Source organism: Trachinotus anak, unplaced genomic scaffold, assembly GCF_046630095.1.
Source record: "Trachinotus anak isolate AG129_WGS33_773 ecotype Australia unplaced genomic scaffold, CSIRO_AGI_Tana_v1 ptg000009l, whole genome shotgun sequence".
Taxonomy (NCBI): domain Eukaryota; kingdom Metazoa; phylum Chordata; class Actinopteri; order Carangiformes; family Carangidae; genus Trachinotus; species Trachinotus anak.
Window position 1 is genome coordinate 10751799 of NW_027273860.1, and position 27982 is coordinate 10779780.

Below are 27982 nucleotides of genomic sequence, written 5' to 3' on the forward strand. Positions count from 1 at the left end.
TGTTAGGGGGCAAGAGTCCAGAATTCTGCCAAGAATCTAGGAGTGAGGGATCGCACACCGTCATCAGTGCCAAGGTAAAACTGCAGTCACGTCCTGTCCATGTGGGCTAACATCCGCCTATCAAATTAAGGGGCCTTAGCAGGCTTTGCATGTCATAGCCCATTATCTAAAAATCACCTTACAGTATCTGTGACCCTTCTCAATGTTGCATAAATGTTCATTTTGAGAGACCTAAAATCTGCTCAAGATACTCAAGGTAATGGAGTTGTAAGCAAGGACTGTTTTGAATTCTCTTTCGTCTTCATGCTTTCAGGGACTCTGATTTGAAAATGATGCTAGTCTGCATTCAAATCACATAAAGCGCATAACCACTAAGTCACGCTGTGTTTGCCACTGAAGATGGAAACAGGCAGTAAGAAACACAATCATTATTTTGCTCAATGTGTATATTTCAGGATTTAAACACTCCCAACAACATACACTAATTTCTGCTGACTCTTGACAGCTCCTGCTCTCAACCACCTTATCATATGGCTGTAGCATAAATTTGAAATAAAATGGACTAAGTGTTCACTTAAAGCTAATTATTTAAATGGTCAGCAGTAATTTAAACACATTTTTTAAACTACTGATACGACATGTCCATCACAGTGTCCATCTCTGTGTAGTCAGTTGAATTCAGCTTTTTCAAAAGTGCATGTATTTGTGCAGTTAGGTAGCTCTGTGTGTGCGCTTTTTGTGCAGGACAGTGTCCAAATGGTTCCATTAGAAGGGAGCTCCCTGTTCTCCAAGATGAGCACAAGGACCGCCTCAGTCATTTGGCTGTGACATATACGCTTTTGTGTAACAGGCAGCCATTTTGAACCTTTTAGTGAAATTGACAAATACAATTAAGTAGCGGGATGATTAGTGTTGAGACATTGTGGTAGCAGAACAAAATTGCTGCACTCTCACTAGGGTTATGTCATAATTGTTACACTGTGAGTGAGTGCTGTGGAATATTTAAGTCTACTTTGTGGGTCATGAGATATGCTGGTTGCTTACAAGATTGAGATTCTCACAGTCACTGAGGAGTAGATAAAAAAAGGGGCAGTGATGTACTGTGTCAGTTTACCCTGCAGCCATGTGATGCAAAGTGAGTCTCTTCAAAACCAAAAAGATGTGAGTGGTGCAGCTGATTATTTAAAAGATAATAGAGCTATTAAGATGCAAGAGATGCAGCTGATAATGGAGAAATTTGTACTGAGAGTAGCGAGACGCTGATCAATTATGAATGACATAAAATCAAGTGTTGCAAAAGTAATGTTTTCTGTTCATTAAGGCAGCAGAACAGAACACATGATTCCTGACTGTGAGAGGTGTATTGGGAGGATTTTTCATGGACATTATATGCACGCAGGCTTTCTTACAAATGCAAACAGCTGTAACTACTGCATAACTTATGTGGCATTTAAAACAAAAAAAGGATAAACACGAAACATTTCAGATTTATAAAAACTGTCCTCATGAATATTACCAGGCTATAGTATGTGCAGTTTACTTTGTACCAACAACACTTGTGATGGGAAAACTAAACTCTGAAATCATTTTTCACTGTGGAATATGGTTAATTATGTTTGACTTTGTAGTGCAAAACTGAATGTGTGCTACTAAGGGCAATTATTTCTCCACCGCTGATATCTTTCTTTTTGAAACCGAAGTTACGTCTGGTTACATTTCCTTTGCAATTAACAGAGAATTTTTCAGGGAAGAGAAAAATTCTTGCTGACTGATGATTGTGCAGTGTTTACAGTACTCTATATTGGAATTTAAATGATTGCCATTTTTGCACATGTCTTTCTCTGATCAGGTTGTACAAGCTGTGCCTGCCTCCACCCCCAGATGGGGACCCATAATGCATTGCATCCAGGAAGATGCTGAAGAAGTCCTGGAGAGCTTTGAATCCCAAGAATTCAGCTTTTGAAGTCGTTCCTCCACCCATGAAGACTCCACCTAATAAAAAACAGTTACTGAACATTTTTATATGTTCATCATAGCTGCCTTGTGTGTAAATAGAAATTTAAAAAACGTAAATAGTATTTTAATACTTTATATTTTTCACTGTTGTACTTTATACATATTTTGATTTTTTTTAAATTTTGTAACGCATCTGACGAGGAGATGTTTCCGAATGAGTAAACGTGAATGGAGTTAAATTAGCTCAGTAAAATGGAATGAACCCAATCAGTTCACTGTCTACACATTATGGGCTGAAAATTATCTTTGTTTTCATGAGGGACATTTGCATTTTTTGTTATTAGTTTAATTTACATATGAAACAAGCAAGATAATATTGATTAAAAGGAGATTGGATGTAATTTGGCATTGTAGTTGTTCAAATTAGCCAATTATTTGTCTGCTTCTGTTCTCTGGCATCCATGCTTTATTCATTCTGTCAGTATTTGATAACCATATGAATGTGTGTTTTGTAACATTCCTCAATATGATTTTTATTCGCTTGTAAATATAGAAATTTAGCAAAAATGAAAGTCATGCTCTTGTTTCCCATTGATTTTGAATTTCTACGACTGTTATATGCATGCATATGAAGATTCCCAATGGTTTATCAGTATTAACATATAATAGGTTTTTGGAAGTAGAGCTATGAGATATATTCTGTTATTTTATATTGACAGTACTCAGGATTAAAGTGTCTCTTTGTGTTACTTATTGGATGTTATCATTGTAGAGTGGATAACTAGCTCAATACTATGCAAACAACCAAGTGATAATAACCTGCATCAATAAGCTCCAGTAGTGTTCCTCCATATATCATGTATGTCTCCGTTTCATCAGTGTAAAAATGACGCTCAACATTTGCTGCAGATTTTTCCTCAAAACACTAAAATGTTGTCATGTATACAGTATGTAAAAATATATTAAAGCTGATAACAGTGGACGGACACGTCTAGTAGTAGTTTTTGACCCGCACCACCAAATCACCACAACCAGTTTTTTTTTTTTTTTTTTCTGTAGTTAACATGTAGCTTAACACTTGCGTCGTGCAAAACACTGCTGTCTTGAAACAGCTCTTTTATTTTGGCACACTGTCACTGCTGTTAAATTCATTCTGGTTGAAAGAAGGTTTATTGAACTTTTTATTTATTTATTTATTTATTTATTTATTTATTTATTTATTTCTCACGCTAATTAGCGGAACGAGCTGCACCTGCGTGGACCGGTGCAGAGGCGCACGTGTGATTTATCGGCGAAACATTTCCGCCGCAGGTTCAGGTGGACGCGCTACGAGGCGCACGGTTGCGCTGAGACCACAGAGCACCACGGCGGGCTAGGCTGAGCTCGCCGGATAAATGGGAGTGGCGGTGGCACAGTTAACACGGGCAGCCAGTGAGCGGAAGATTTGTAATCTCTGTCACAGAGCTGCTGTGCCATTGGCTTCTATCGGGAAGCCGCCGCCGCCGCCGGAGAGTCAGTGAGGCGACAAGCTGGGGACGGTCCCGGGCTGAGTCTCCACAATGAGCCGGGCTCACAGCCGCCTGCTCCGCACTTGACGCATCCCGTCTGAACTTACCGTGGCTCCACTGCAGCCCCACTTGATGACATTTTTATTTTATTTTTTTATTTTTTTTGGCACATTTTAGTCGCCGAGACGCCCCTTGAAGGACGAATGACACCGGCTCACCCCATGATTTCATCCTGCTAAAAGCTCTTGCGAGGCACAACAGTTTCTTCATGGCGTCTCCACAACAGTCAAGAATTCAGTCGTATCTGGAGAAGAATAAAATCGGACCCTTGTTTGAGGTGAGTGCTCAAATTCGTCTAACAACTCGGAACTTGGCTGCCAATTTGAAGGACCGTCGCTTTGCACCAGACAACATTAATCAGCTTGAATTTATAGTTTATGCTAAATGATGAGCGCACATCTGCAATGGACCTGTCACACTGGAGTAACTGAGGATGCATTGAACTCTATTATTCCTCCCTATATACACTTGCTCTGTAGATGTTTTAGCAATCGGCTGTTCAAATGGAAAACCGTTCATATTATTGTTATTTTTTTTATGCACCTTGGTGTCTGATTGTCTTTAGACTGAAACGTCCCACTGCGCTCCGTTTAAAATGAGATGCTGGGCTACAGAAACACAAAAGGGGAAGACTGGCTGCTGTGTTTGCCCCTCACATTTGCATGTTTAGCCCTTCCAGTGATTTACATTTCAAAAGATGATGAAATGAGATGAGATGATTTAGCTTGTCCTGCCACTGCCTGACTCAATGCTGTTACAGTTTGTTGAAGTTGTGGCCACTTAGGGAAGCCAGTTGTAGTACATATTTCAGCAGGGTTGGCTTTGCTGTACGTTCGGCTACAGAGGACACAGCTTATCTACCTGCCTCTCTGTCTGTTTGTCAGTCAGGGGATCTGTGTGTTCATCCCGTGTGTTCGTCTCACTGTGGCATCTAAGCAACCCAGGGGAGAGCATGACTTCATCCGTTGTTTGCTATTGGATTTAGGCTATTGCTGAAAGCAGGGCAGCACAGGTGGGATGCATAGTCAGAGCAAAGATGGAAAGACAAAACATCCAACAGGCTTTTGAATGAGATGCAGCAGATCTTTGAGTCTGTCATTCTCAGTTAAACAAGAATGACAACTGTAATATCACCATCACCATGAAAAGCAAATGGGGATACAGCAGACATGCTCTGTGTTCATGGCAAAGCAGTATTCACATGCACACGATGTGTTTCGCAAAGTGCTGACGTTTCAGTCCTGTGCCTCATCTGGACATGTAGTAGCAGCACACACACACACACACACACAAACATGAACTGCATGTTAAATGGATGTAAGAGCATTATAGTGAGGCTTGTTTCAGCACCGTGGACAGAGAACATCATGCCTAACGTGTGTTTAACCAGAGAAGAAGACAGGAAATCTTATTGCGAGGCCGCAGCAGTCACTGAGGCTCAACTGCACAATGATAGTCCTCTGTGTGCTCTCTCTGTTTGTTTTTCCTCCCTCCATCTTCCTCTTCCACCTGTCTTCCCCTCTGCTCTGTGTCTCAGTTCTCCTGTCCGTGTTTCTCTCTTTTTTTTTTTTTTTTTTTTTTTTTTGCCTCTGTGCACAATTAAACTGTATCTGTCATCTTACATTTGAAAATGATTAAAGTGCTTTGTGTGACTTGAAGGTGCAGCTTGTGGTGCTGATCAAGTAACACCTTTGTTCCAAAGATCAATGAGCTTATGTAGTTTAGCTTTTACCTGCTGCTTTGTACTGAATCCTGACATGTGTCCTTAAAATACAATGTAGACTTTTTATTCTGACCAACAATGACATGGATCATTGCTGAGCTGTTCACAGTATTGAGACAGTAGATGATGTACATTGTGAGGCTGAACTGTGCAGTGTGGACCTGCAGGGGTAACTGACAGGTCTTTGAAGGTAAGGAGAAAGAGGTATAGTAAGAGGAGATGCCTCTCTCCTCACGAGAAAATGATGTAGCTGCTACCCTGGTGTTGCACTTGAAAAACCTCGGCCGTTTCATTTTTGTCACAAAGAAAACCCATCCATGTGCATTCAGGTGTAAAGATACAAGTTTTTCTTTATTGGAAGAATCCAGGAGAGAGGCTGGAATCCTTCTTGTAACTTTCTTTCTGATCAGATGGAGAGAATTGGTGCAGCAGATGTAATCATACGGCTGCTCTGCTGTGCTGCTTAAACCAAAAAGAGCTCACTGAAATGTTGATTGCCATTCAGACATGAGTACAACCCTTGCTGGTAAAATGCATCAGTTAAAATGGCACGAAACAACTTCCAATTACAAGAGCACTATGCAGAAATATAAGTAATTTTCTGTTGTCCATGGTTACAAGTGTATTACAACACATAACATACTAACAGTGACAATAACGGTCTGTGGTGTGATTATATTGTAAATCCCTGTGAGGCAAATTTGTGATTTTGGGCTGACATGATTTGACTTGGCTTATAGCGCAGATACAGCCAATATAAAAGGGAAACCAACATGATGACCAGTAACAGTAATGAACTGGCTATAATCTGAACCAAAACCAATAATTCAAGGGTTGAGGCAATGCACTGCATGCAATGCAGTGACATCACACTGCGAGTTTCTGCAGTAAATGACATCATTTCCACAGAAAGAATAAATGGATTGCCTGGTTGGTTTCCATGTGAGCAGGAAAACAGCAACCCTCCTAGCATTATTCATTTAAAAGGTGATCTTAATTTTGCCGTATAATAAAAGTATGTAGCATTATGTATGTGCCTCTCAGATGCAAGAGTTTGTTCTTGAGTTATATCAAATGAACACCCTGGGTTTCTTACTTCATGTTGCATAAACACCCCCTCAATGTAATCAATTTCTTTACCACATACTGTGCTTTCTCCTTATTTCTCTCTCACACTCATCTGCAACCCCCCCCCCCCATAACTTCTTCCTCATACCCAACACACAGCTGCAGCATTATAAAGCGTCTGTGTAACAGAAGCGGGGGTTCATTTACTCATTCTGATGAGACACAGCTTATGATTTGCCAGAGAATTGATTTTCTTTTTTTTTTTCCCCTCTCACTAATGAAATGGTTGCTTTGCAGAGATAGCACGCTGAGTCAACACCAATGGAATATTATCTAAAAAGTGAAGCTGCCTTTCATAATAATTGAAGTAATTGCACCCCAGATTGTTGTCAGCAACTTGATATTGATATTCTTTTCAAACACCTACTGTTTTCCAATCACTTAATAGTTTAAGTGCAGCATGACCTTTCATACGTCTATGTTGCATTAAGAATTGTAGTCAGTATAAACATTAAAGCAAGCTGAAGACCACATGCTCAGGATCCTTTGTTATCATCTGATACTAATCATAAAAAGATACAGCAAGCATATGTGTGGTGCTTACAGCATTATTGCAACATACAAAGGATAAAAGTCCCCCATGTATGGCATTGTCATTGCAACAGAATCACTTCAACTGTATGACAGAATCTGTAGAATTCCTTAGTCTTTGTATTATCAAAGAGGATCTGCAGGATTTAACTGTAAACTTCTGACATTTAAACTCGTAGCACCAGTGGGTGAAAATGGAGCAGACTTTGCCTTTATCGCAGAGTATAAAACCCACTCTCGTGTTCCTTCCTGCTGTGATCTGTCAATCAAATCTAAAGCAATATTACTGCTCATTTGAACAGGGAACTGATGGGTCATGTAAGTGTAGTTTTGACAAAAAAGTGTCAGTGGATTGAACTGGAATTGGTGTAACAGTCAAATGGTGAGTTATAAAAGTGCTCTGTGGAAGATTGGGTGTCATTGTTCATGACAAACGCTGACTTCTTCTTTAGTAACTTTAATAGTTTGAATATAGTTCTGCTGATATAAGAGTATTGGTCTCAGCCCAGGGCTTTTTATGATCACTTGCTGATATTAATGAAGCCCTGATGAGTGATAAACTGGATTGGTATTGGCTCTGATACAAATTTTATTAAATGGATCAGGTTTGCATTACTTTTTTATTGGCCACAAAAGCACGTACACACACGCACAATGGGAATGTAAAGCACTGACGCTCATCAATAAGCTAATTAACTTTGTACTCTTCTTATGACTGCTATACAACATATTTTTCTCTCTCTGTTATAGAAGTGATGTGTAGTTACAGCCTCAGATTTCCTTTCACATAGAAGAATGATCCTAATTAGTTCTGCACAGTGAAAATTACAGATTTGAAGTCAATAAGTAAAAGGAAAGAGCACTGGTATTGAATCTGCGCTCAGTTTCAGCCAATACTTTGAGTTAAGGTATAGGAATTGAAAGCTGCTCTGTTGCTGCTATTGATATTGCAACTTATAGTAAAGTTTAATGACTTTGCTCTGAGGGAATTATACAGTATATTCATCCACATGGAAAAAGGTTCACGGGAACCCGCTCAGCTGTGTAGTTCTAATCTGCTGCTCTCAGGGTCTCACTAGTGCATCCCTGCAGTACTGGAAAGAGTCAGTCGGTCCAAGCAGGACAGACACACTGCCTGACCTATTGATCCACTCCCTTATGGGGTAATGTATTGGACTTGGTGTGATTGGGTTCAGGCTATTTTCACCTACTATATTAGCAGCATGTTCTGTCCTTGTTTCCTAGTGAAATTATGTTATTTCTGTGTGCATGCAACTTGTTTTTGTGTCTTTTAATCATATTTCCTGTATAGTTACAGAGAAATTAAAGAAAATCTATGGACATTCATCACAGATAATCAGAGTCAGGATTTGTTATACTTGACCTTAAAGACAAAACACACATAACCAGTTTAGCACAAGCAGAGAGGTTTGGTTATACATCCAACAGAATCCATCAGAGGTCTTATTACATCTCCAGTGCAAACACACCTGGAAACATTTCTCTCTGACAGGGTTACTCTGTCATTGGCATACCTCCCACATGTTAGATAAAAAAACAAAAACTAGTAATTTTACCTCAGTGGTTGGTTGCTTTGTTATTATGTTCATGTTTATTTTTTCACCTCATCCTACTATTCTATTCTAGAGGGTTATTTTAGTATATATTTACATCTAAACACAGAAACAGTCACTCTAATGTTGATTTTAAAATCCTATTAACAAACTGTGAAGGCATGCTAAAAGTCAATACAATCAGTACATATGCAATTTGCAATTTCCTGTGGCAGTTTGTTATGGCACCACGTGAAAACTGAAACGAGGCCATTCGCTTTTTTTGTGGGTCCAGAGGAAGGCATTAAAATTCACATTTAGACATCAACACTGTCAAAAACAGTTTGGCATAACCAATTAGACCATGTTTTGGTTTTTATTTTTCATAAATATAATTTTTCATTCAAATTCAGTGACAGCCTTGACAGACATGCAGGGGTTAATGCAGCTCCCCTTCAGGTACACGTGGAGTAATTACTACAAGACAGGCAGCTGAATAGGCAGCCTAAGGCCAGTCCGGAGGGAATACAAGAGGGAAAGGGGATGGCGGGTAGGGGGGTGGGGACAGCAAAGGATATCTGGGAGATCAAGCAGTGAGACAATGAGTGAAGTCCACTATGAGGAAGATTTAGAGCATGCAGTATAAGGTGGTGACTGGGAGTGTCTGCGATTTGTGAGAGTACGGGAAAGAGAAGGAGACAGAGTACAGTGTCTGTGCTGCATGCTAATAAAGTTATCATGTCCACTTACAGCCTGAGGATGGTGACGGCTTACTGCTGTGTGTAATTAATAGTCATGCTGGTGGTACGGGAGAACTGATCATCTGATACACAGACTTGACAGTTAGCCTTTATTTGTTCAGCTGGTGACTAATGATTGTACTGTATGTGTGTGTATGTTTGTCTAAAGAGGGGTTAATACAGTATGTATGTGTCTGTGCACACATGTATATACTGGGGTCCTGAAAGAGGGTGTGCTTTGTGCCGAATCGTCTTTGTCAGTGAGCTTGTTACTGTGAGTGAAGGGGTCCTACAAGAACATTTTCTACTCAAGTAAGAAGACTGAGCAGTTTTGGTTATTAAACCTTACACATATTTTTTAGGCTCTGCTCTTCTCAGTTGTTTGAGGTGGGTGGGGCTCTGTCTGAAAAAATGCAGTGTCATGTATTTTGTGCACCAATCAGGATTTATCAATCAATATATCAAAATGTGATCAAACAACACCCACACAATCCCAAAGATGCAGATTAGCTTTTTTTCTGAGTGTTAAATTCTTTTTTTTTTTTTTTTTCATGTCAGCTGAAAGTGTCTGTTAAATATTATTTGCTGTTATAGAGATTCAAGATTTGAAAAAATGTTGCAGTTGTGCTCAAATCAACTGCTTCATAAGTAAATCATCATATACTTTATAGTTGAATGTATTTACCTTGTTGGATGTGTTTTTTTTCTATTGCCATAAATAGAAAATCTAATAGATATGCAGCACTACATAATTCACTGCTATCTGGATCAAAACAGCTGTAACCAATGTACTTATATCAAAGCATAGGTTCATATTTTTTTCGAGTCTGTCTTTAATCAATAGCCAAGTGCCCATATGTACATTAAAGCAGTTTTTTCTCGCTATAATCATTCATACTGACTGTGAAATGACCTCTGCTTACAGTAACATGTTTCTAATGTAATTGATGAAAGACAAAATCCACAGTCCTCATTCTGTGCAAAAACTGTTCCAGAGCTTATCTGAAGCTAATATGAGCCTTAAGCCTCAGTTTATCAAATCAAGTAGCTATCATCCAAAGTTACAGCCTTTTCAGAGCCTTTTCAGAGTGTATGTGCACACAGGAAAGTGACTGCCAAAAACTATACTGAAAAGTGCCAGGTTGATTTGACACTAAAGTCATTTAAATATGCAGCACTTCACAATTCACTGCCTTCTGGACTAAATCAAATAATCTGTAACTGAGTTTATGTGGCTGCAACTAAGGATTATTTTAATTATTTGATTATTTTTATACCTCTGTGACGGCCAGATGAACTGATTAGATTTTGCTGGTTAAAGGTCAAAAGTCAAGGTCACTGTGACCTCACAAAACTCTTTTAGCCATAACTCAAGACTTAACAGAGCAGGGTTAGAACTAGTGTGAGTGGCAGGGGCATACAACTATGAAGCGGTAATTCTAGTTTTCAGTTATTTGGATAATTGTTTTGTACAAAGAATGTGATAAAATTGTTTAACAAGAAGACTTCAGATAGATAGTATGCAGTATTTTATTGAGGTTAGGAACAGAGAAAGATGAGCAATTAGACTCCATCTATGTGAAGTACAGCATACAACGATATGAGATAGCAAAGGATCCTGTGGAGTATAGTGATGGAATCTCTCAGCTTAATGTCCTGGAACATCCTGGAGATCGTGTTTGTGGTAGGGAAGTGGAGGAACTGCACTGATATCTGTCAGATGCAGAGACATCAGATTAGAGTGAGGAGAATTTCAATTATAGCAGAATAAAGTCAAAAGATGAGAGAAAAGATCTTTTTTTTTATTTAACACATGGCAAAACTCAAATGAAAAATGCTTAAAACTATTTACTTTAGTCGCAAAATAATCTAAGACCCCGAATGTTTATTTTGCATTTATATCAAAAAATGAAAATAACTGATGAGCCAGCGCCCCATTACTCATGCTAAAAATTCCACCAAAGAGATAGGAGCATTTGTGCTACTGCAAAACATGCAGAGATGAAAATGGACTTGAAGCAGTGCAGCACGATGGAGTGAGTGAGGCAGATAAAAGCATCTCCTCTGATGAGTATTATCTGGTAGTGCAAGCCTGGTTAGGTGACATTGCCTCTCCCATGGTCTCCTCTTCTGCTCCTGTCTCTTATTCAAGGTCTGGATCTCTTCCAGTGGCATCTTTCGCTCACTCTCTTCTCATCTTCACCTAAACTTGCTCGTCACGTCGTTCTCTTTTTTCCAATAATGACCTTTTTCTGTGTACAAAGCAGCCACACAGTCACCTTAAATACCCTGTGATATGACTCTGTGTTCCCATATTTCACTGACAAATAAATCAATGATAAATCAATGGCAGCCAGAGGCCTCTAGTACAGGCGACAGGGACAGTGAGCCCTGTGGGAATCTTGGAAGAGCTGCATTTAATTTTTTTTTTTTTTTTTTTAAACACAAGGACAAATGGTGAAGAAACGATGCCAGGTCTTACAGCTGATCAGAGCCACAGCTTCAGAGATTGTGAGTTGATTGGTTTTAAATCAGAATATACACCATCGACTCGCCTGCTAAGAGCATCTGCGCTCACACGGTACGCAGCCTAACCACCCAGCTATTGGGTCGCCCCAGGTGATGGTGACTTTTAACCATGCAAAATAATATTGTAAATGCATCAGGTATATTGCTGCAATCTCTATGTTTATCCTCATACATAAAGTATATGGACACAGTAGTCTCAATTCAGTAGATGTGTTAGTGGATGTACTGCCTCCCAGGAACACAGACAGGATAGAAATCTGGCCTGAGCAGAGTAAGTACTGTGTGCTGGTGGTTCAGTGCCTCCTCACAGTCCATGAGGAGTCTCCAACAACTCAGGTGGAAATTCATCAGCTCGCAGTCTGACAAGAGAGAAAGAGTAAAGCTTAGGCAAAGTCTGTAGTAGAGTTTATGTAGCTGCATTAACTTTGACGATATCAAATTTTTGAATCCACCTTTTTTTTTTTTTTTTACCACTCTGTTTTCATGGACTTTGTTCATGATACCCCCTTTGGTTCCCACAAGAGAAAAGTGTCCATAGTCAGAAATAAAAAAGAACCCCTTGAGTTTTGGAAGATTTGTTAAACTCATAAGGATACTTGAGCAGGGTGGATGGTCCCTGTCACCATAGATTGATCTTGTTGTTACTCACCACCCTGTTAATACTCCCTCTTCCTTTTTACCCCATTTTATTCCACAGTGAAACTCTCTCTGTGGACATCTCCCTCAATCTACCACCCATGTATGACCTTCAGAGCTTTCCCTGTTTATTGGCCTCTCCTTTCTCAGACTCTGTCCACTCTCAGTTTAGGGAGTTTGTTTAAGTTGCAGAGATGCAGGGAGCGTCAGTGAGAGTATCATGATTGTCATTGTACCCGGAGAGAGTCCTTGAGAGCTTCCAAGGACATGGGTGTCTCTTGATTGGCTGACAGCCACCGCCAAACCAAACTGCCTGGGGCACACAGATATCTCGCTCTGACAACAGCTCTGCGCAGATATAGACTCCATGTCTCAGTTGCTTATGCCACCTATTGGCCTGCTTATAGAACAGCGATACAGAGGCTCTCTGCCTCTCTTTATCTCTCTCACACACTCATGCACACACACATAACCTATGCTAAGGATGCTGTTCTGCTGATGCAAGCCACTCCAAGCCAAATAGCATTAAAGTCTACTTGTATATAGAAATGTTGACCCAAATTTTAGTCTACATCTGACTATGGTTCCTGTCAAAGAAAATATGATTACCAGTCAAACTGCATGGGCTTCTCAAACAGGACTCATGTTATTTAAAACACATCATTACCATAGAAAGTGAAAGTGTCAGATACGGTTACCTTGTTCTGTTCTATATGTGTATATGTGTGTAATGTATGCTTATCCACCATGGAGATTCAGTGGGATTTGTTTCTTATAATATGTCTTTATGCTTTTTTTATGATATTATTGGGGATGGTGAAGGACACAAAGATGCAAAGGTGCATTAGCTCATTCAGCAGCTTGTGCCATAGGAGCAAAACACTGTAGGATATTCAATCAATACATGTTGGCACAAGAGTGTTTTACAGAACAGACATGGGCGGAATTCAGATGTGCCCACATGTGCTGCCATTCTCTAACAGTCCCCAGGGTCGACAATCTGTCCGTCTGTCTTCTGAGTTTGCTGCTGTTTATTTCATGCATCCAACTCATGTGTTACTCTCTCTGCACATCTGTGTGTACGGTCTCCACTAGGAAACACAATCCTGAAAATCAACACTCGACAGTCATCCATTAAAAGACGTGCACATCCTTCCCATTACCTCTTCCCTGCAAAAAAACTATAAAGACATGGAAACTCTGCGGTGGTAAACGTCCTGCTAGTTTGGCTTCCTGTGTAATCTACCAAATTACAACCTTCATTTACAGACCCCCTGTTGGTAGGTTAGTTAAATTACCCACAGGAGCTACTGAGCAGTAATTACAACTTTTACATCTTTGCATCATTAGTGGTTTATAATTGTTAGACACAGGCCACAGAAAACCATCACAGTCTTAAGGCGAGATGCTTTACTAAAATCTTAATTTGCTGTATATTCTCTCACACGATTCTCTCATATGGCTATTTCTCTTGTACATCACTTCAACTTTATCTCTCACAGGCAGAGGAGTGGGTTTCCTCCATTCTTACACCTGCAGCCTGCAGTGAAACATTTTTAGCATGATCCCGGTTCTTTCCCACACATGCTGTTTGCTGTCGGAGCTGCCGTAGACACTGGGGCCGGGCAGTAATGTCCCTCTAACCAATTACCTGATTAGCTTTCTGAGCACACACAGTGCAGCCAAGGCTAGCCAGCTATAACACACACACAGGCTGTCTCCCTGCGGCCCTCCCCATCCTGTGAAAGACACACACATGAGCATGTCCACAAGGGCAAACACATACCAGCCATCAAAGCATAGGACTACATGACTTTGTTTTGCTGCAGTCAAACATGTAAAGGTGTGACTCACACAGAAGCCTATAGCAGTCACACACACACACATATGCACACACACTCATTTTATTCATACATCACAGTACATTACTAATTCACTGCAGTCCACTAATGACTTTCTTTGCTTCTCTGCAGCAGTCATCCTGAAGTCAGCCACAGCTGCTGAGACTGGTCAAACAGACTTTATTCTCATAGCATATTATGCCAACACACACACACACACACACACACACGATCATTTCACATCACACAACAGCGTCAGAGGGACAATTATTTCCCTCCAGCTGTAATAAAAGAACAGTTTTGCTTTGGTGCCAAAAGTATTTTTTCTGTTATTCTGTGGAATATGATCGTTGCTTTTCACGTTGCATTTGTAGCTTTACCTCATATAACTGAATTTAAGTGTGTTCTTACGAGTTGGCAAAGCTCAGACATAGGACATGATTAGTTATGGCATGATTGGCGCATTTGAAACTGAATTCCCATCATGCATTTGAAGGATTTTAAATTAGCATGCAGAGTAAGATGTGGCCTCTACCCTTAGCACCTGTTACTGTGACTCCCTGTGTGCTTTCCTTCTTTTCCACCTTCTGCAGTATTTTTCCTCTTTTTGGCTGCTCTCCTTTGTCAGTTAAATTTGTCAGTCTGTCCTGTGAACAATTAAACCTACCTCCCTGTTCTTCAGTGTCTCATCTCTTCTCATAATATAATTAACTTTTTCAATACTTTACATGGCACATCCTCTTAGTGCACAGTGTCTTTTAATAACTACATGTTTACCAATTATTGTCACTCTTTTTTTAAGACAAATTATCTCCCAGTGAGAGTGACATAATGGTGCTTTCTTCATTGTAGTGACATGATTATTTCCAATACTGAAATCAGCAGTTACTGTGGAGTGACTCTGGATATCAGGATATCAAATGCTGCTCATTTCTTTAAAGATCTAGCAATGTATTGTCTTTTTGCTTCACAGCACCGCTTTAAAAATGCACCAATTGACCAAACTCTGTAGTGTGTAGTGTTTGTTTACTTGTTCGTCCTTGTGTCTTGACACACTGATCTGATTTTAATGAAGCTTGCTGACATGTTTGTTACTAATTGATGCAGAAGGGAAGTGCTCCCATCTTTAGGGACATGTCTTGTTTGCCTTGACACTGGTGGTAGCAAATTCCTGCAACTACAGTGAAGACAAGGGAATTCTCTCACCACTTTGGCCAATTGTTTTCACCTACTCTCCCTTGAGAGTGGAGTCAACTACAAAACAAGACTTCTACAACTTGTAGGGATTGATTGTCTTTACTTCAGCATGGTGGATTCTCCACTGGCCACACTATTTCTGTCCCTTGTGTAGTACCACTTTTGTCTAACTGCTCTCTGCTTTACTCTGCTCCTGTAGGAGTTGATGACCAAATTGATAACTGAGACTCCAGACCATCCAATCCCTTTTCTCATTGATCACCTGCAGACCAAGCAAGACAGCCCTGGCAAGTTGCACAGAGCTCTCTCTGGCTCCGCAGCATTGTGGGCACAGAGCTCCCCAGGTCAGTGCACACATACGCAAGCATGCATAATGGACACATACATACAGAATTAGGCATTTGACCATTTGTCACTTATACTCTGAGGAATTTTCATAGCAAAGTGTTCTGAACAGTAATTGTGACCGTCTCTTCTAACAGAAAGCAAAAACACTCGAAGAGAGTACAGCAACTATGAGAAGCCATGGCAAATTCACCCAAAGAAACCCAAGAAATCCAAGAGTGACCTGGCTGTTTCAAGTATCTCTCCTCCGTCACCAGAATCCAAGTCTTGTGAGTTTCTTTTTTTGTACCATCTGCACTTTTCTAAGTTTTCTTTTTGCGATAACTTTGATTTCACGCACACACACACTCACCTTTAGAATATGAAGCTGTACAGTTTTGATACCTGTTGTATCGGTAGTATCCCAATTACACGCTCCATTGACTTTAATCTCCATTTTTAATTTGATATAATTATGTCTAATTAAAGTTAGTCACAGTGTGTAGTCCAGCAGCAGCCTCCTTCCAGCCTCCCAGAGCCCTGCAGATGATTTTGTAATAAAGTGCCACTTTTTATGCAGTTATTGCTGCACTCCTACACTGTAAAGATGAACTTTTCACAAAGTTCTTGCATTAATGCAGAATGGATGGAGATGAGATGATTTTTCTGGTGATAACTTTTAGCTCTGTAATAAATTACTATAGTTATGATGTTAGAATGAAGTATGGCCCTTGAGACAATAAGGCTGGGTTAGATGAGGAGCAAGCAGAGCCATAGACTGTGTCAATAATTTAACATTGTGCTCTGTCACTGCCAGACCATGTCTATTTTAGGCTGCGGTTGGAGAATTGCTCGCAATCAAAAGGAAATGGATGTTGAGATGAGTGTATGAAGTGAGTCAAAGAAAACAAGTGAGAGGGAGAAGTCAGAATAAAGTGAACCACACTCAGCTCGCTGAGGTGTACTTAAGTGAGGAGCATTAGTGGCATTCCTGTTGCCCTTCAGAGTAAGAAGTTTTCAAAGCTGCATTTAAAGTAAAATCCTATTAAAAATACATGCAGAGGTGTTTCGGTGTCCACGGCTCATGAAAATTTAAAATCATAAGAACTACCTCTCATCATTATTGTACAATGAAGCTAGAACAAGACAACAGCTGTCATAAATATAGAGAGGTTCCACTAATATGAGGCTCAAAATGAATCCCTCACTGTTACATGAGGGCTCTTCCTTCCTGTGTACAGATCAGCAAAGGGTTAATGTGCTTTGGCCTCACTTCTACTTGTCTGATGCTTTAATGGGCAGCCCCAGTGGGAATTGAATCCTTAACCCTTTATCTAAGATATAGCACAACCCATTGCTGCAGCAGCACAATACGCACAGCAGAGCAGAGAGAACTGAAAGGCGCTCTTAGCCGGAAGTAATGAGAGATTTTTTTTTCCCCCTGTATTTGGCAGAGACATTTGCTCTATGTTTATGGCTGTTACAATGCCAAGGAGCTTAGTCAGGGTAAACAAGGGTAGAGGAAGGCAGATTGTAGAAACAGCGCTGTCAAATATTCACAAGCTAGTTTATTTATTCGACTGTGAGTGTGCTCACTTATTGCACCTGTCAACACATATGTTTCATTCAAACATGCTTGAAATTCATTCTAAAATCCTTTGCATAATGTTCTAGCTAACGCGTCTGTTCAGGCAGCAAACAGTGGCAGGAAGTTGAGAGGACAACCAGTACATTTGTTTGGCATCTCCTCATAACCCACTGGTTTTTCATGTTAATTCAAATTCAGATGTGTTGGAGCATAAGAATGTTAGATATGGAGGTACTACAAGTAATCCCCCGCCTATAAAGGAATATTGCTCTTTCCTTTATGAATAATGTCTGACTCTAACAGTTTATGAATTAACCATGATATAGAAGCTGAGGAACATTGCCAGAGGACGTGGGCAGGGTGTCAGTTCAGTATGTGGGTCACTTCCTGCTCCTGTTTGAGTTGTTTTGAGTGTTAATCAAAGAGACTGACAGACACTGTCCCCTGGCCTCTGCCCAGTGAGCTCTGCGCTTCTGGAAGAGACACATTGACTTTTCTGCCAGTGTTTCTGTTCCACTGCTGCAGTATGTAAACGCCACATCAAGCTGTGCCGTTTACATATTAAATTAGAGCATTGTTGGTTTTTCAGGTGTTATTTTTAGACTGTTTGCTCAGAGTTACCCTCATTGTTAACAGAAGATTCAAACAATATCTCTGGTGCTTTCAGATGATTGTATGTTTGTGTTTATGTCTGATGTCCAGTGCCGCGGTCAGTCGAGTACCCGTCCTGGGACTGGAGAGAGAGTCGGGATTTCGACGAGCTCAACCACATTCTGCAGGAGAGCAAGAAGCTGGGCAAGGCCCTGGAGAGCCTGTCACGTAGTGAGTGGCTGCAGCTCAGCAGAGTGCATGCTTACACCACACTGAGCAGTGCTTTATACATTTTAACATACAGAACTAAAGTGTAGACCTTTCTGTAAATGTCACTGTAAATCCTGAGAGGAAAACGGATCGAGCAGCTAATCTTACAAGCTCACCGCTTAGCTCAGGAGCAGTTTAAGCTGGGATTTTGAACTGCATGAGATGCTTCTCTGTGCTTTAAACCGTTTTCTTCTCTCTGCAGGCATTGCCATCTCCGATGAACTCGACCAGGTAGATATCAACTAGTCTGGAGTCTTTGATAAACTCATATATACACTGACATTAAAGTTGTGTGGAAAAAGTTCTTTCACTCATCACTCTGCAGCATTGCTCATACGACATCAAATAAAACCTGTTTCATAACTTTCACTTGGTTGACACAGTAGCACAGCTCTTTTTCTGATGATGAACTGCTATCTCATGGGAGTGATATGTGACTTCAGTGAGCATGTCCTCGTCCTCCATATCCTTCTCCTTTGCTGCTTCACTGTGCATCTTACTCGCAAAGTTTTGTCTGAGCTCAATCTTTGTCCTTGCCTGGCCCCAATTCTCTCCCAGCACAATAGTGCAGTGGCTGCCCAGGCTGGACATGCACAGAGTGATTTGGAAATGAGGGGTCTGGATGAGAATCACAGCATATGTTTTGACAGGACTTCACTTTTTGCTCAGTGCAGCAGTACATGTTCAATGCCCTTGGCTCTCAGCCCAGAGATTTGCCTTCTTTTCTGTGGGACAGGATGGATTGAATACGAAACACCTGCTCTGATCATGCAGACACAATAGAATTTGATACTATCTGGATTTAGTCAAAGACAAACAGACATATCTTTGCCTTTTGTGTTGAGCAGAGTTATAAATGTGTTCTGTCTGGCTTTGGGAGTGGAAATGGAGGGAGACAGACCTCAGACAATATAGTGCACAGTTGTTGTGATTATGAAGAACATAGTCTCACTGTCGTTACGATTTCATGCTGAGGTTAAAATTGCAGTGTTAAGAAAATATTTTTATATCAGTTCTCTCACTCCGCTCATTTTCTCTTTTACCCCTTGTCATTCAAATCTGCATCTTTGTCTTTGTTGTTTTGCCACTTCTTCTTTCTGTATCACTTATTTAGAACTTGGGAGGCTATAACTCAGTGTTGCGCCCTCGGGTGGTGGGGGAGTGGATTGGTCGTGAGGAAGAAGATGCAGATCCACTAGCTGCTGAAATGCTGCACCCCCCTGTCCCTCGGGCCAAAACTGAAGTTTGCTGGAGTGGAGACAGCAGCCCTGCTGGGAGGTGTGTATACGTGTGTGTGTGTGTGTGTGTGTGTGTGTGTGTGTGTGTGTGAGTGTTTGACTTAAATACCAAAAAAGTTTGAAATTTGACAAAGCTATTGTTGGCTCTTTAAAAATGAGGAGACTAGACTTCTAACTGTGGCTCCTGCTGCCTGAGGATTGCCCATCTGAATGAGTTTGATAATCCCATTTCAAAGGCGCGATCAAACATGCTTGCCATGATACTGCTTCAACCCAATTTCAAATTAAAGCTAACCTCATTTCTGTGCGCTCAAGGCCAAGGGAATTTTGTGCTTGTAACTTAAGAAATGGCCCATCTTTGACAATATAACTGCGTCATGTATTGAACTGTTAAATCATATCTTCCCCTTTTTTAAGAATAATTTTTCAGTTTTTATTTTTTTAATTCATGTGTTTGCAAAACTGTGCAGGTTCCGAACAGCCTGGTCCCTCCTCTACTTCCCTGGCAGATGTATTGCTGTGTATGTGTAATGTAACGTGTGACTTTTTGTGTGTGTCTATGTGTCACATGCACTGCAGCTGCTGATGTGACTAATTAGAGGAGGATCGGATATAAAACCATAAATCATGCACGGGCCTGAGCTGACATACAGAGTGTTAATCTCATTAGGTTACTGTATGGGTGGATTATAGGGAGAAATCACTTAGTTAGAAGCCTGAGCTGGGAGATAGGGATGCGTGTGGGCCCACTGCTCTGTGTGTGCATATAAGTGATATGTTTTGTGTTTATCTATGAGGAGTGTGAGAAACTTGCTGGTGTGTGTTTTGGATGGTGCAGAATCCTGAAAAAACCCCAGCTCCTTCTCTCATTACCTTGAGGAGTACTTGGCTCCTCTGATAGATCACTTATATCAACTCTTAATTTCATTTCCTACGATCTTGCTCCCACTTCAGATTCAGTTTGGGGATAGAGATCAGTTCTCAGTTTAAGGTTACAGTATGGTGTAAGGTATCGCAGCTAATCAATTCCAGATCAAGTTACTCTAACTCTAGGATTTGGTTGAGTTTATCATTTGTATAAGAGGAGCTAAAAATGACCGCTCTGGGTGAGTGGAAAACTGGCAAAGAGCAGCACTGACCTCTCTTAAAATCCCATCTGAGTCTTAATAGGCCATCCCCTTCCAGTACTCATGCACTTTCAGACTAGAGGAAAATCTCCATCTTCCTCCTCTTACTTTGGTAAGTTTGTTTTCATTTTTGGTCTTTGTGCTTCTGTCCCTCATTCTAGCCCACCTGTCACTGAGGACCATAAGGAGAGCTGACAGGTGCTGGTGACTCTCTGTATGACTGACTGCAGAGTGTAGAAGGATAAATACAAGGGCCACATGGGAAATCAGTTGCAGCTGTGGCAGAAGTATATTCAAGGAAATGGCTTGTTTCGACAGAGTCCGTCCGGTGGGACTTTCTTATCTAGTGGTAGTCAGAGTCTTATACTGAACTTCTATGCTCTTCTTATATCCCCCTATATTCATCCTCTTAACAGCACAGATACAGAACACTTATACATAATAGCAGCATGGTAGCTGTGATAAATAAGGAGGTAGGGAAAATCAGCTTTGTAGCCTTACACCTGTTTTATTATGTGGTTGTATTTTCTTTAATGACTGGTTCACACCACCTGAGGTTGTTGCCTATGGGGAAAATACACTGATAGAGCAACCAGCAGGCAAAGAGAGATACAGATTTTAATATAGCTTTTAATATATGATGTGAGCCCATAATACTGTGCAACACATAAAAGTAATAAAACTTATACCGCATAACTTACCCAAACGGCCTCTTCCTCTCTATTCTTTCTCCATATTTTTCACTTCTGAAACACTGTTAAAGTTTACTTTCTGGCTTGAAATACTTTATTTGCAACCATAGGAAAATGTTCATCTTTCTTCCAAAGAATATGTTTAGCTGAAGACTAGACAACTGTAGAAAACGGCAAATGTGCAGAATCACACCAAACACCCTGTCTCACCTATATTAACAGATCTAATTATCACAGAAATACCATACAGCAGGGATGAGGAAGTACCTGTCATCTTATGACCCTTTCCCATTATCTGTAAATAGAAGTCATTAAAGTGAGATTAGCATCAAATTAATACTCCGGCTCTCTAGTCCAAGCCCTCAGCCAGTGGGATATGGAAATTAATTTCTACAATATAGAGGTAATGCAGAAGTCAGCCTTCATGACTGTATCAGTGTCTATAATTGTATAAGAGTTGGAGACAATATTTGGGAATTTTTCTTACATTCTCCATGTTCCAGGCTCAGGCAGAGATAACACAATTTCACCTGAGAAATGCACAAAGCTAGTGGGAAAAGAAGTATGAAGAGGAATGTTTGATTTCGTCCCAGCCATGTATTGTTTTGAATTAAACTGAGAAACAGTCTGTACAGTGCTTTTAACAAATGCTGATAGGAATGAACTTAGCAGAAATTGTGTACTTCCACAGCTTCATCCTGTGGCAAACAGCAGCTAATGTTGTAAATTACCATGTGTTGTAAATGTCCGCCTACGCTTTCATGTTAGAATAAATAGTCGAGTATGAAGACAAAGATAAAATGTAATCACAACACAAACTAACCGGTATAGAGCAGTACTCCCGTTCAGTATGAGATTAGAAGCAATATTAGAAACAAGTGATTCTGATTCTTATAAATATTTTGTGATTTCTATTTAAAAAAAAAAAAAAAAAAAAAAAAAAAAAAAGATTATAGTCCATGTATGTCTATACTTTCCTTTGCTTTAGTTAAATTATTAAAATATTACAGCAGTAACATCTCCTGCATATGTGTGTTGGGAATTGATTTGGTTTCCTACTGATTAAAAACTACAGGGAAAGCTTTCAAGTCAAAATACTAAGAACTACTGCTAATGGTTTGTGGTTAGTGCTGTAACTATTGCACTGTTGCTCATATCAGAGCAATGATCCCTTCTTGTCTTCTTCCAGCTATCCATTTACAGCAAGTGGTACTGCACCTAAGATGACTGTAGGCTATTTTATCCCCAACAACCATGGAATGGCTGCCAAGTGCAAGCAGTGGTGAAAGACACTTTAAAACAGTCATGAATCTGTGCACCGCTGAGGCAAATGCAACATTTTGTACTTTTTCTCCTTACTTGCAAGCCTGACAGAGCAGGATGAGAGGATGTAATTACGATAGGAACAAAGTTATTATGAAAGGTGTTTGCTCCTCTTAAGCCCTCCCTCCTCTTCTGTATGTCTCCCTCAGCCTGAAGATGGAAACAAAGAGCAAAGGGCTGAGGGAACAGCAGCAGCATCATAAGAAGCTCCTGGCAGCCATGTTGTCCCAGGACTCCTTTGATTCAGTCCACAGCCCGGCCCCCTCTGTTGCAGAGGAAGAGATTGAGGATGAGGACGATGCCATGGAGCTCCTGGGTAATGTCATGTAGCCTGTTTTTACACCACCTGTTTACATACACATACACAGACACAAATTGTAAACGTGTAAACCTTATTGTAGTCTGCACTTCATTGAATCAGCAGGATCGTTTTCCTATGCAGTTGCATTCCACTAAATTCTGGTAATCAGCATTTATACGTAGTTGCCATTGATTATAATACTGTGTATGAGCCAGACTGGCAGACAGGTGTACAAGGCCTTAGTGTGTGTATCAGCAGATGTCCTGTTGTTTTTAAGTATTTGCCTTCACATAGTATACAAAACACATACTGTAAGGTGCAAGTTGTCTTTTCCTTGGGTATGCAACTGTTCACTTGTGAGATCAAAATAGCAATGGGAGATCTGACTTCCTTTTCATTGCAGTACATTTTTGGCAGTGGCCAGTAGGATTTCTGCAAGCTTAATGGAATGACTGTGTAAGATTAGACTTTGATAGTTTGCCCAAAAGGCATATCTTGGGATCAATTGGGAAAGTAATTCCTTGAATTTTGGATAAAGTATCCCAGATCCCCTGCCAAAAACCTTGTAGTTTACTGCACTGCCAAGTGGAATGCAGGAAAGTGCCCTCTACTACACCACATCTAAAACAAGGGATAAGAGATTGGGGTTAAACCTGTGTAGCTTGGAAGGGGTAAAATAATGAAGAAAATTGAATTGAATTAACCTATATCTTGAGTTTAGTGTACATGTAACACAATTGCTACATAAGTCCCTCCATAGTTCTGGCTCAGTCTCACCTTCCCAGTCAAGTGAATAGGAACCAGAACCAGAAATGAGCATGAAAAGAATCAAATGTAATCCACAACTGCAAGATCATATGTTTAGCTGGTGTATGAATGAAAGGCAGTGCACTGCTAAAGAAACGGCTACATTTATGTCCCTGTGGTTAAGGGATTATTATTTGGAAATTCAGTACTGCGCTGCACAGCTGGTCAAATATTTTAAGATTTGTCCAGTTAAAATGGGGATTTTGAAGTTAAAAAGCTCAAATATCTAAAACATTAATGGTTATAATCAAGTTCGTAGTGCCTTCTCGGTAGACACACCAAAAATCCACCAACATTTTTGATTTTGACTCATAGAAGAGGCACGGATAATCAACACTAAAAAGCAGTCAAGTCATAATAAGTGTCAAAATGAGGTTGCAGCACTTACTTCTTCACAGCTCGACCACTTAAAAACTCTTAGAGTGCTAATACGATTGTAATTACTTTCTTTGGCTGTATGCAGCAAATTTACCATGTTCAGATATCTTCTCTGAGAGCTGTATAAAAGCACTCAGAGAGAAATTGACTTTGCATTTCATTAAGAAAAGGTAAACCATTCAAACAAAAGTGGTGGAAAAGTCCTTTTTAATAAGTATAGGGGGCATCTTAAAAGGACGGGAATAGCTGCATGTATGCAGATCGCAGAGGCATGCTTCCCGAGTGAAGTGAGGGCTAGACGAGCAAAGCAGCAGTCGGTTTATGTTGTGTACTCGAGCACTTTAGTAGTAGCTTTTAAAGGAAACTATGCTTCCTGTTTACATAGTTTGACCAGATGTTCTCAGCCACTGAGTTAAGGTATTCACTCTGACAACTGGAGAATCACAAAGTAACTCCTTTGGTCACTTTTTGCACTGTGTGTGTGTGTGTGTGTGTGTGTGTGTGTGTGTGTGTGTGTGTGTGTGTGCTCACATTTCTTCATGTCAGTCATACCAACATGTTCTGACTTGAGATGAGAGTATGTGACAACAGGGGTGATTAGTGCCTGATGTGACATCTTGTTTTGGCTTTATGCAGTGGAGCGTCTGATAGCTCATCACCCCGTCTGTGCAGAGTGACACAGGATGTAGTCCCTCATGACAAATTGAATTTGTTGACAGAAATATTTTGTAAGACAAAGCACTCTCTGTTTGTCTCCCACTTTCTTTGCTGTTTAATAATCTTTACCTGTAGGGGTGATTCTCTTGAATGAGGTACCTTATTCCTGCATAGTAACACTATTTTACACAACAGCTGCTTTAAAGGTACAAAGGATAGTTTTTATAATCAAAGCATCACTTCAAGGATTTATTACACTAGTAGCGCTATAAAAGAACCTGCCCTAATGTTAATTGTTAAAGCTCAGTGTTACTTTCACCCTGGTTAGCTAACAAATCTCTGAATAACAACCTACAACTTGCTCTTTTTTATTTCCCACTGCAACATGGGGCCCCAATTATAGTTCTTCAGTGTCTCCTCAGCGCTGCTGCTCTGGTGACAGAATCTATGCATGCCTTCACTCTCTGCTCTGCTTTCAATGCAGTGAGGCACTTCTGCTTGTTAGCACGAGCTTTTCATCAGGGTCGTCCGGAGGGTCACATTTCTTTATTGATGTGTGGTGGGAGGCCCACAGGTTGCACAGAGTGGAGCTGCAACAAATGACTGTTCTTACCCTGAAAGCTTCTGATTTTTAAAAATTAATTGCTCGTTTAGCATATAAAACATATAAATACTCTTTAATCTCAAAATACCAGAACCAAGAATGATGCCTGAAATGTGCTTATTTTGTCTGAAAAGTCAAAGTTGTGATTAACTTCTCTGACAAGTGACTAAATTGTTAATTGACAGTTTGAGCACCAACATAGACTGTCAAAACAGCTAGGATGGCCTGGGATCAAGATCTGTCTCAGCATGCAGGTTTTAAAAGAGCTGTTTTAAATTTATCTCTGCTTCAGTGCCACAAAGACAAATTCTGTACTTGTATTATTTTTTGTTAATTAATTGTGCGTTTCAGATTTATAGTGGGTGGGATGCTGTGAGACAGTGTAACATTTATTAAGGAATTTGATTTTATTCCCATAGTGCATGTAGACCTTAATTACATTTAACTGTTCTATATCACTGTGCTCCTCTGATAAGTGGGAGACAATACAACACCACCAAGTTTTCCTTTCCTTTGTATTAGCCAAACACAGTCATGACCCAGGACAGTAGTATATAATGTTGATAAATTGAGCCATAAAGCAGGATGTTGATGGTCTGTGATGGCCCTCCTTGATCATAGCTCTGAAACTCAGGCATATTCCCCCCATGGCTTTTACACTACAGTCCAGGGCAGTAATTCAAAGCAAGTAATGCAGCAAGGTCATTGCTGATTCTCTGTCAAGGCCTGCTCATGGTACTCTCCACAGGGACCACCACTACTGTGTTGACTGTCTCTCTGAATGGCCTGCCTCACTACTGTGGACTTGATTAAAGTGATGCTAACATGCAGCATGTGGAGCATGTGGTGGCCTGGTGGGCATGTAGAAATGAATGACCCCCCAGGAGGATTTCTAGATCTCATTTAGAGAGAGGGTCTTGGCACAAATTCTCTACCTATGACCAAATGCATGCGAAAGATGACTGATGATCCTCGGTAGGAACAGTGATACTTGTGATATTATATTGATCCCTGAAGGAGATATTTATCTTTTTACTTACTGCTGTCCACATCAAAATTAAAACATAAGGTCAGCTGCACACTTGGATTCAACGACTTACTCAAGGTCTCTGTTGATTAGTAGGTTCTTGCTGCCAAATGGATTTAACCTGTGAAGTTAATCAGAGGACTGAAATGTTAAGTAGATTCTATGGCATAGCACAAGTAACATGTTCTGTAGCTGTGTTCTTACAGTTACCCAAAGTAAGAGGACACTGTTTTTCTAATTTTCATTAAAAAGTTTAACATCATCAATTAACTTGACAATTTCGGTGCTTAATTTCCCCACAGGCTATATGGTGCATTACTAAATATGAAGTTATTGCCCCATATGGTCTTGCACATGCAGCATTACAACCACCACTACAGTACCAGAGATTGTTGGAGGTGTGTGATCTATTTAAGCATTTGCTTAGGATGACCTCTAGTGGCTAAAATACAGTATTACATCTTCTATGACACTAAGCTCATAAGTTAATTTTAACAATTAACTTATTAATGTCAGATGAGTACATTTGACATTATGTGACCTGGCAGAAAAGTATGCATAGACTGTAATACTCACAGTACAGTGATCACATACTTAACTAATCTGGCACATACAAAATAGATAATTAAAATGATGTTTTTGAATTCCTTTGCAAGTATCCAGCACTGTGAAGCATTGAGTTGCAATAATGATGATGATGATAATAATAATAATAATAATAATAATAATAATAATAATAATAATAATAATAATAATAATAATAATAATAATAATTATTATTATTATTATTATTATTATTATTATTATTATTATTATTAATCATTATTATTATTTATTATTATTATTATTTATTATTATTATTATACATTTTATTTGTAACGCACTTTACATTTGAAACAAATCTCTAAGCGCTACAGATAGGCAATTTAAAAACAACAAATAGAATGTAGGTGAAAACATAATAGCATAAGATGGAGAAGGATAAAATATCATCCAGTGTAGTTAGTCAAGATTTGTAAGTTCTCCCCACACACTGAACTCTGTTTGTAACTATCAAAGACACTTAAAACCAAAGACACTGATTCTCTTTCATATACTCTGCCTACACACATCTCATCATACCTCAATCATGTACCATGAAATGCTGATTGAAAGCACTCATTCCAAAGGGACATAAGTTAATTCCAGATGCACGTCAGTGGTTTCTTCATGTACTTGTTGTATTATCATTTGATTGGAGCTTTGTTCATCACTCTTGCTAACTGTCCTTGGTGTGTTGATTACTGCTGTACAAAAAGATCCACACTACACAAATTAGAGTTATCAGTCATGTTTACGTGTCCAAACCTCTAGAGATGAGAAACACTAACTACATTGCAAAATATCCACTGGGAGGCAGGGAATAAGATTTAGTTTGTCCTACTGTGTAACAACTACAACTTTTGTGAGAGAATAAGATGCATAATATAAGCAGGCTTAGAAGATACAAAGAAAGTTAGCAACTAATCCCCATTTCCAAACTGAGTGTCTTTTTGCCAGCACCTGGATAAGGAGCTTATGAGGAAATAATAAGATCCTGGAATGGTTTACAATACTGCTAGCCAAGGTTTTCCAGATTGAATACAATTATAAAAACCGAATACATGGCTTAAG

At 39.9% G+C, this 27982-nt stretch overlaps 2 protein-coding genes across 2 annotated transcripts in view; both read left to right on the plus strand.

Annotated features, from left to right (window-relative positions):
• The window catches only part of prex2 (phosphatidylinositol-3,4,5-trisphosphate-dependent Rac exchange factor 2), an 84995-nt gene extending 82059 nt beyond the window's left edge, over window positions 1-2936 (plus strand). The window contains exons 40-41 of the mRNA XM_071485275.1: window positions 7-74; window positions 1850-2936. Coding sequence (XP_071341376.1) covers window positions 7-74; window positions 1850-1895 — 114 coding nt within the window. The 3' untranslated portion in view covers window positions 1896-2936. The remainder of the gene's footprint in view (window positions 1-6; window positions 75-1849) is intronic.
• A 278-nt stretch (window positions 2937-3214) lies between these two features.
• The window catches only part of cunh8orf34 (chromosome unknown C8orf34 homolog), a 56494-nt gene continuing 31726 nt past the window's right edge, over window positions 3215-27982 (plus strand). Inside the window, exons 1-7 of the mRNA XM_071485276.1 lie at window positions 3215-3801; window positions 15602-15746; window positions 15885-16016; window positions 18017-18136; window positions 18378-18406; window positions 19290-19453; window positions 22705-22871. Of these exons, the coding sequence (XP_071341377.1) occupies window positions 3733-3801; window positions 15602-15746; window positions 15885-16016; window positions 18017-18136; window positions 18378-18406; window positions 19290-19453; window positions 22705-22871 (826 nt within the window). The 5' untranslated portion in view covers window positions 3215-3732. The remainder of the gene's footprint in view (window positions 3802-15601; window positions 15747-15884; window positions 16017-18016; window positions 18137-18377; window positions 18407-19289; window positions 19454-22704; window positions 22872-27982) is intronic.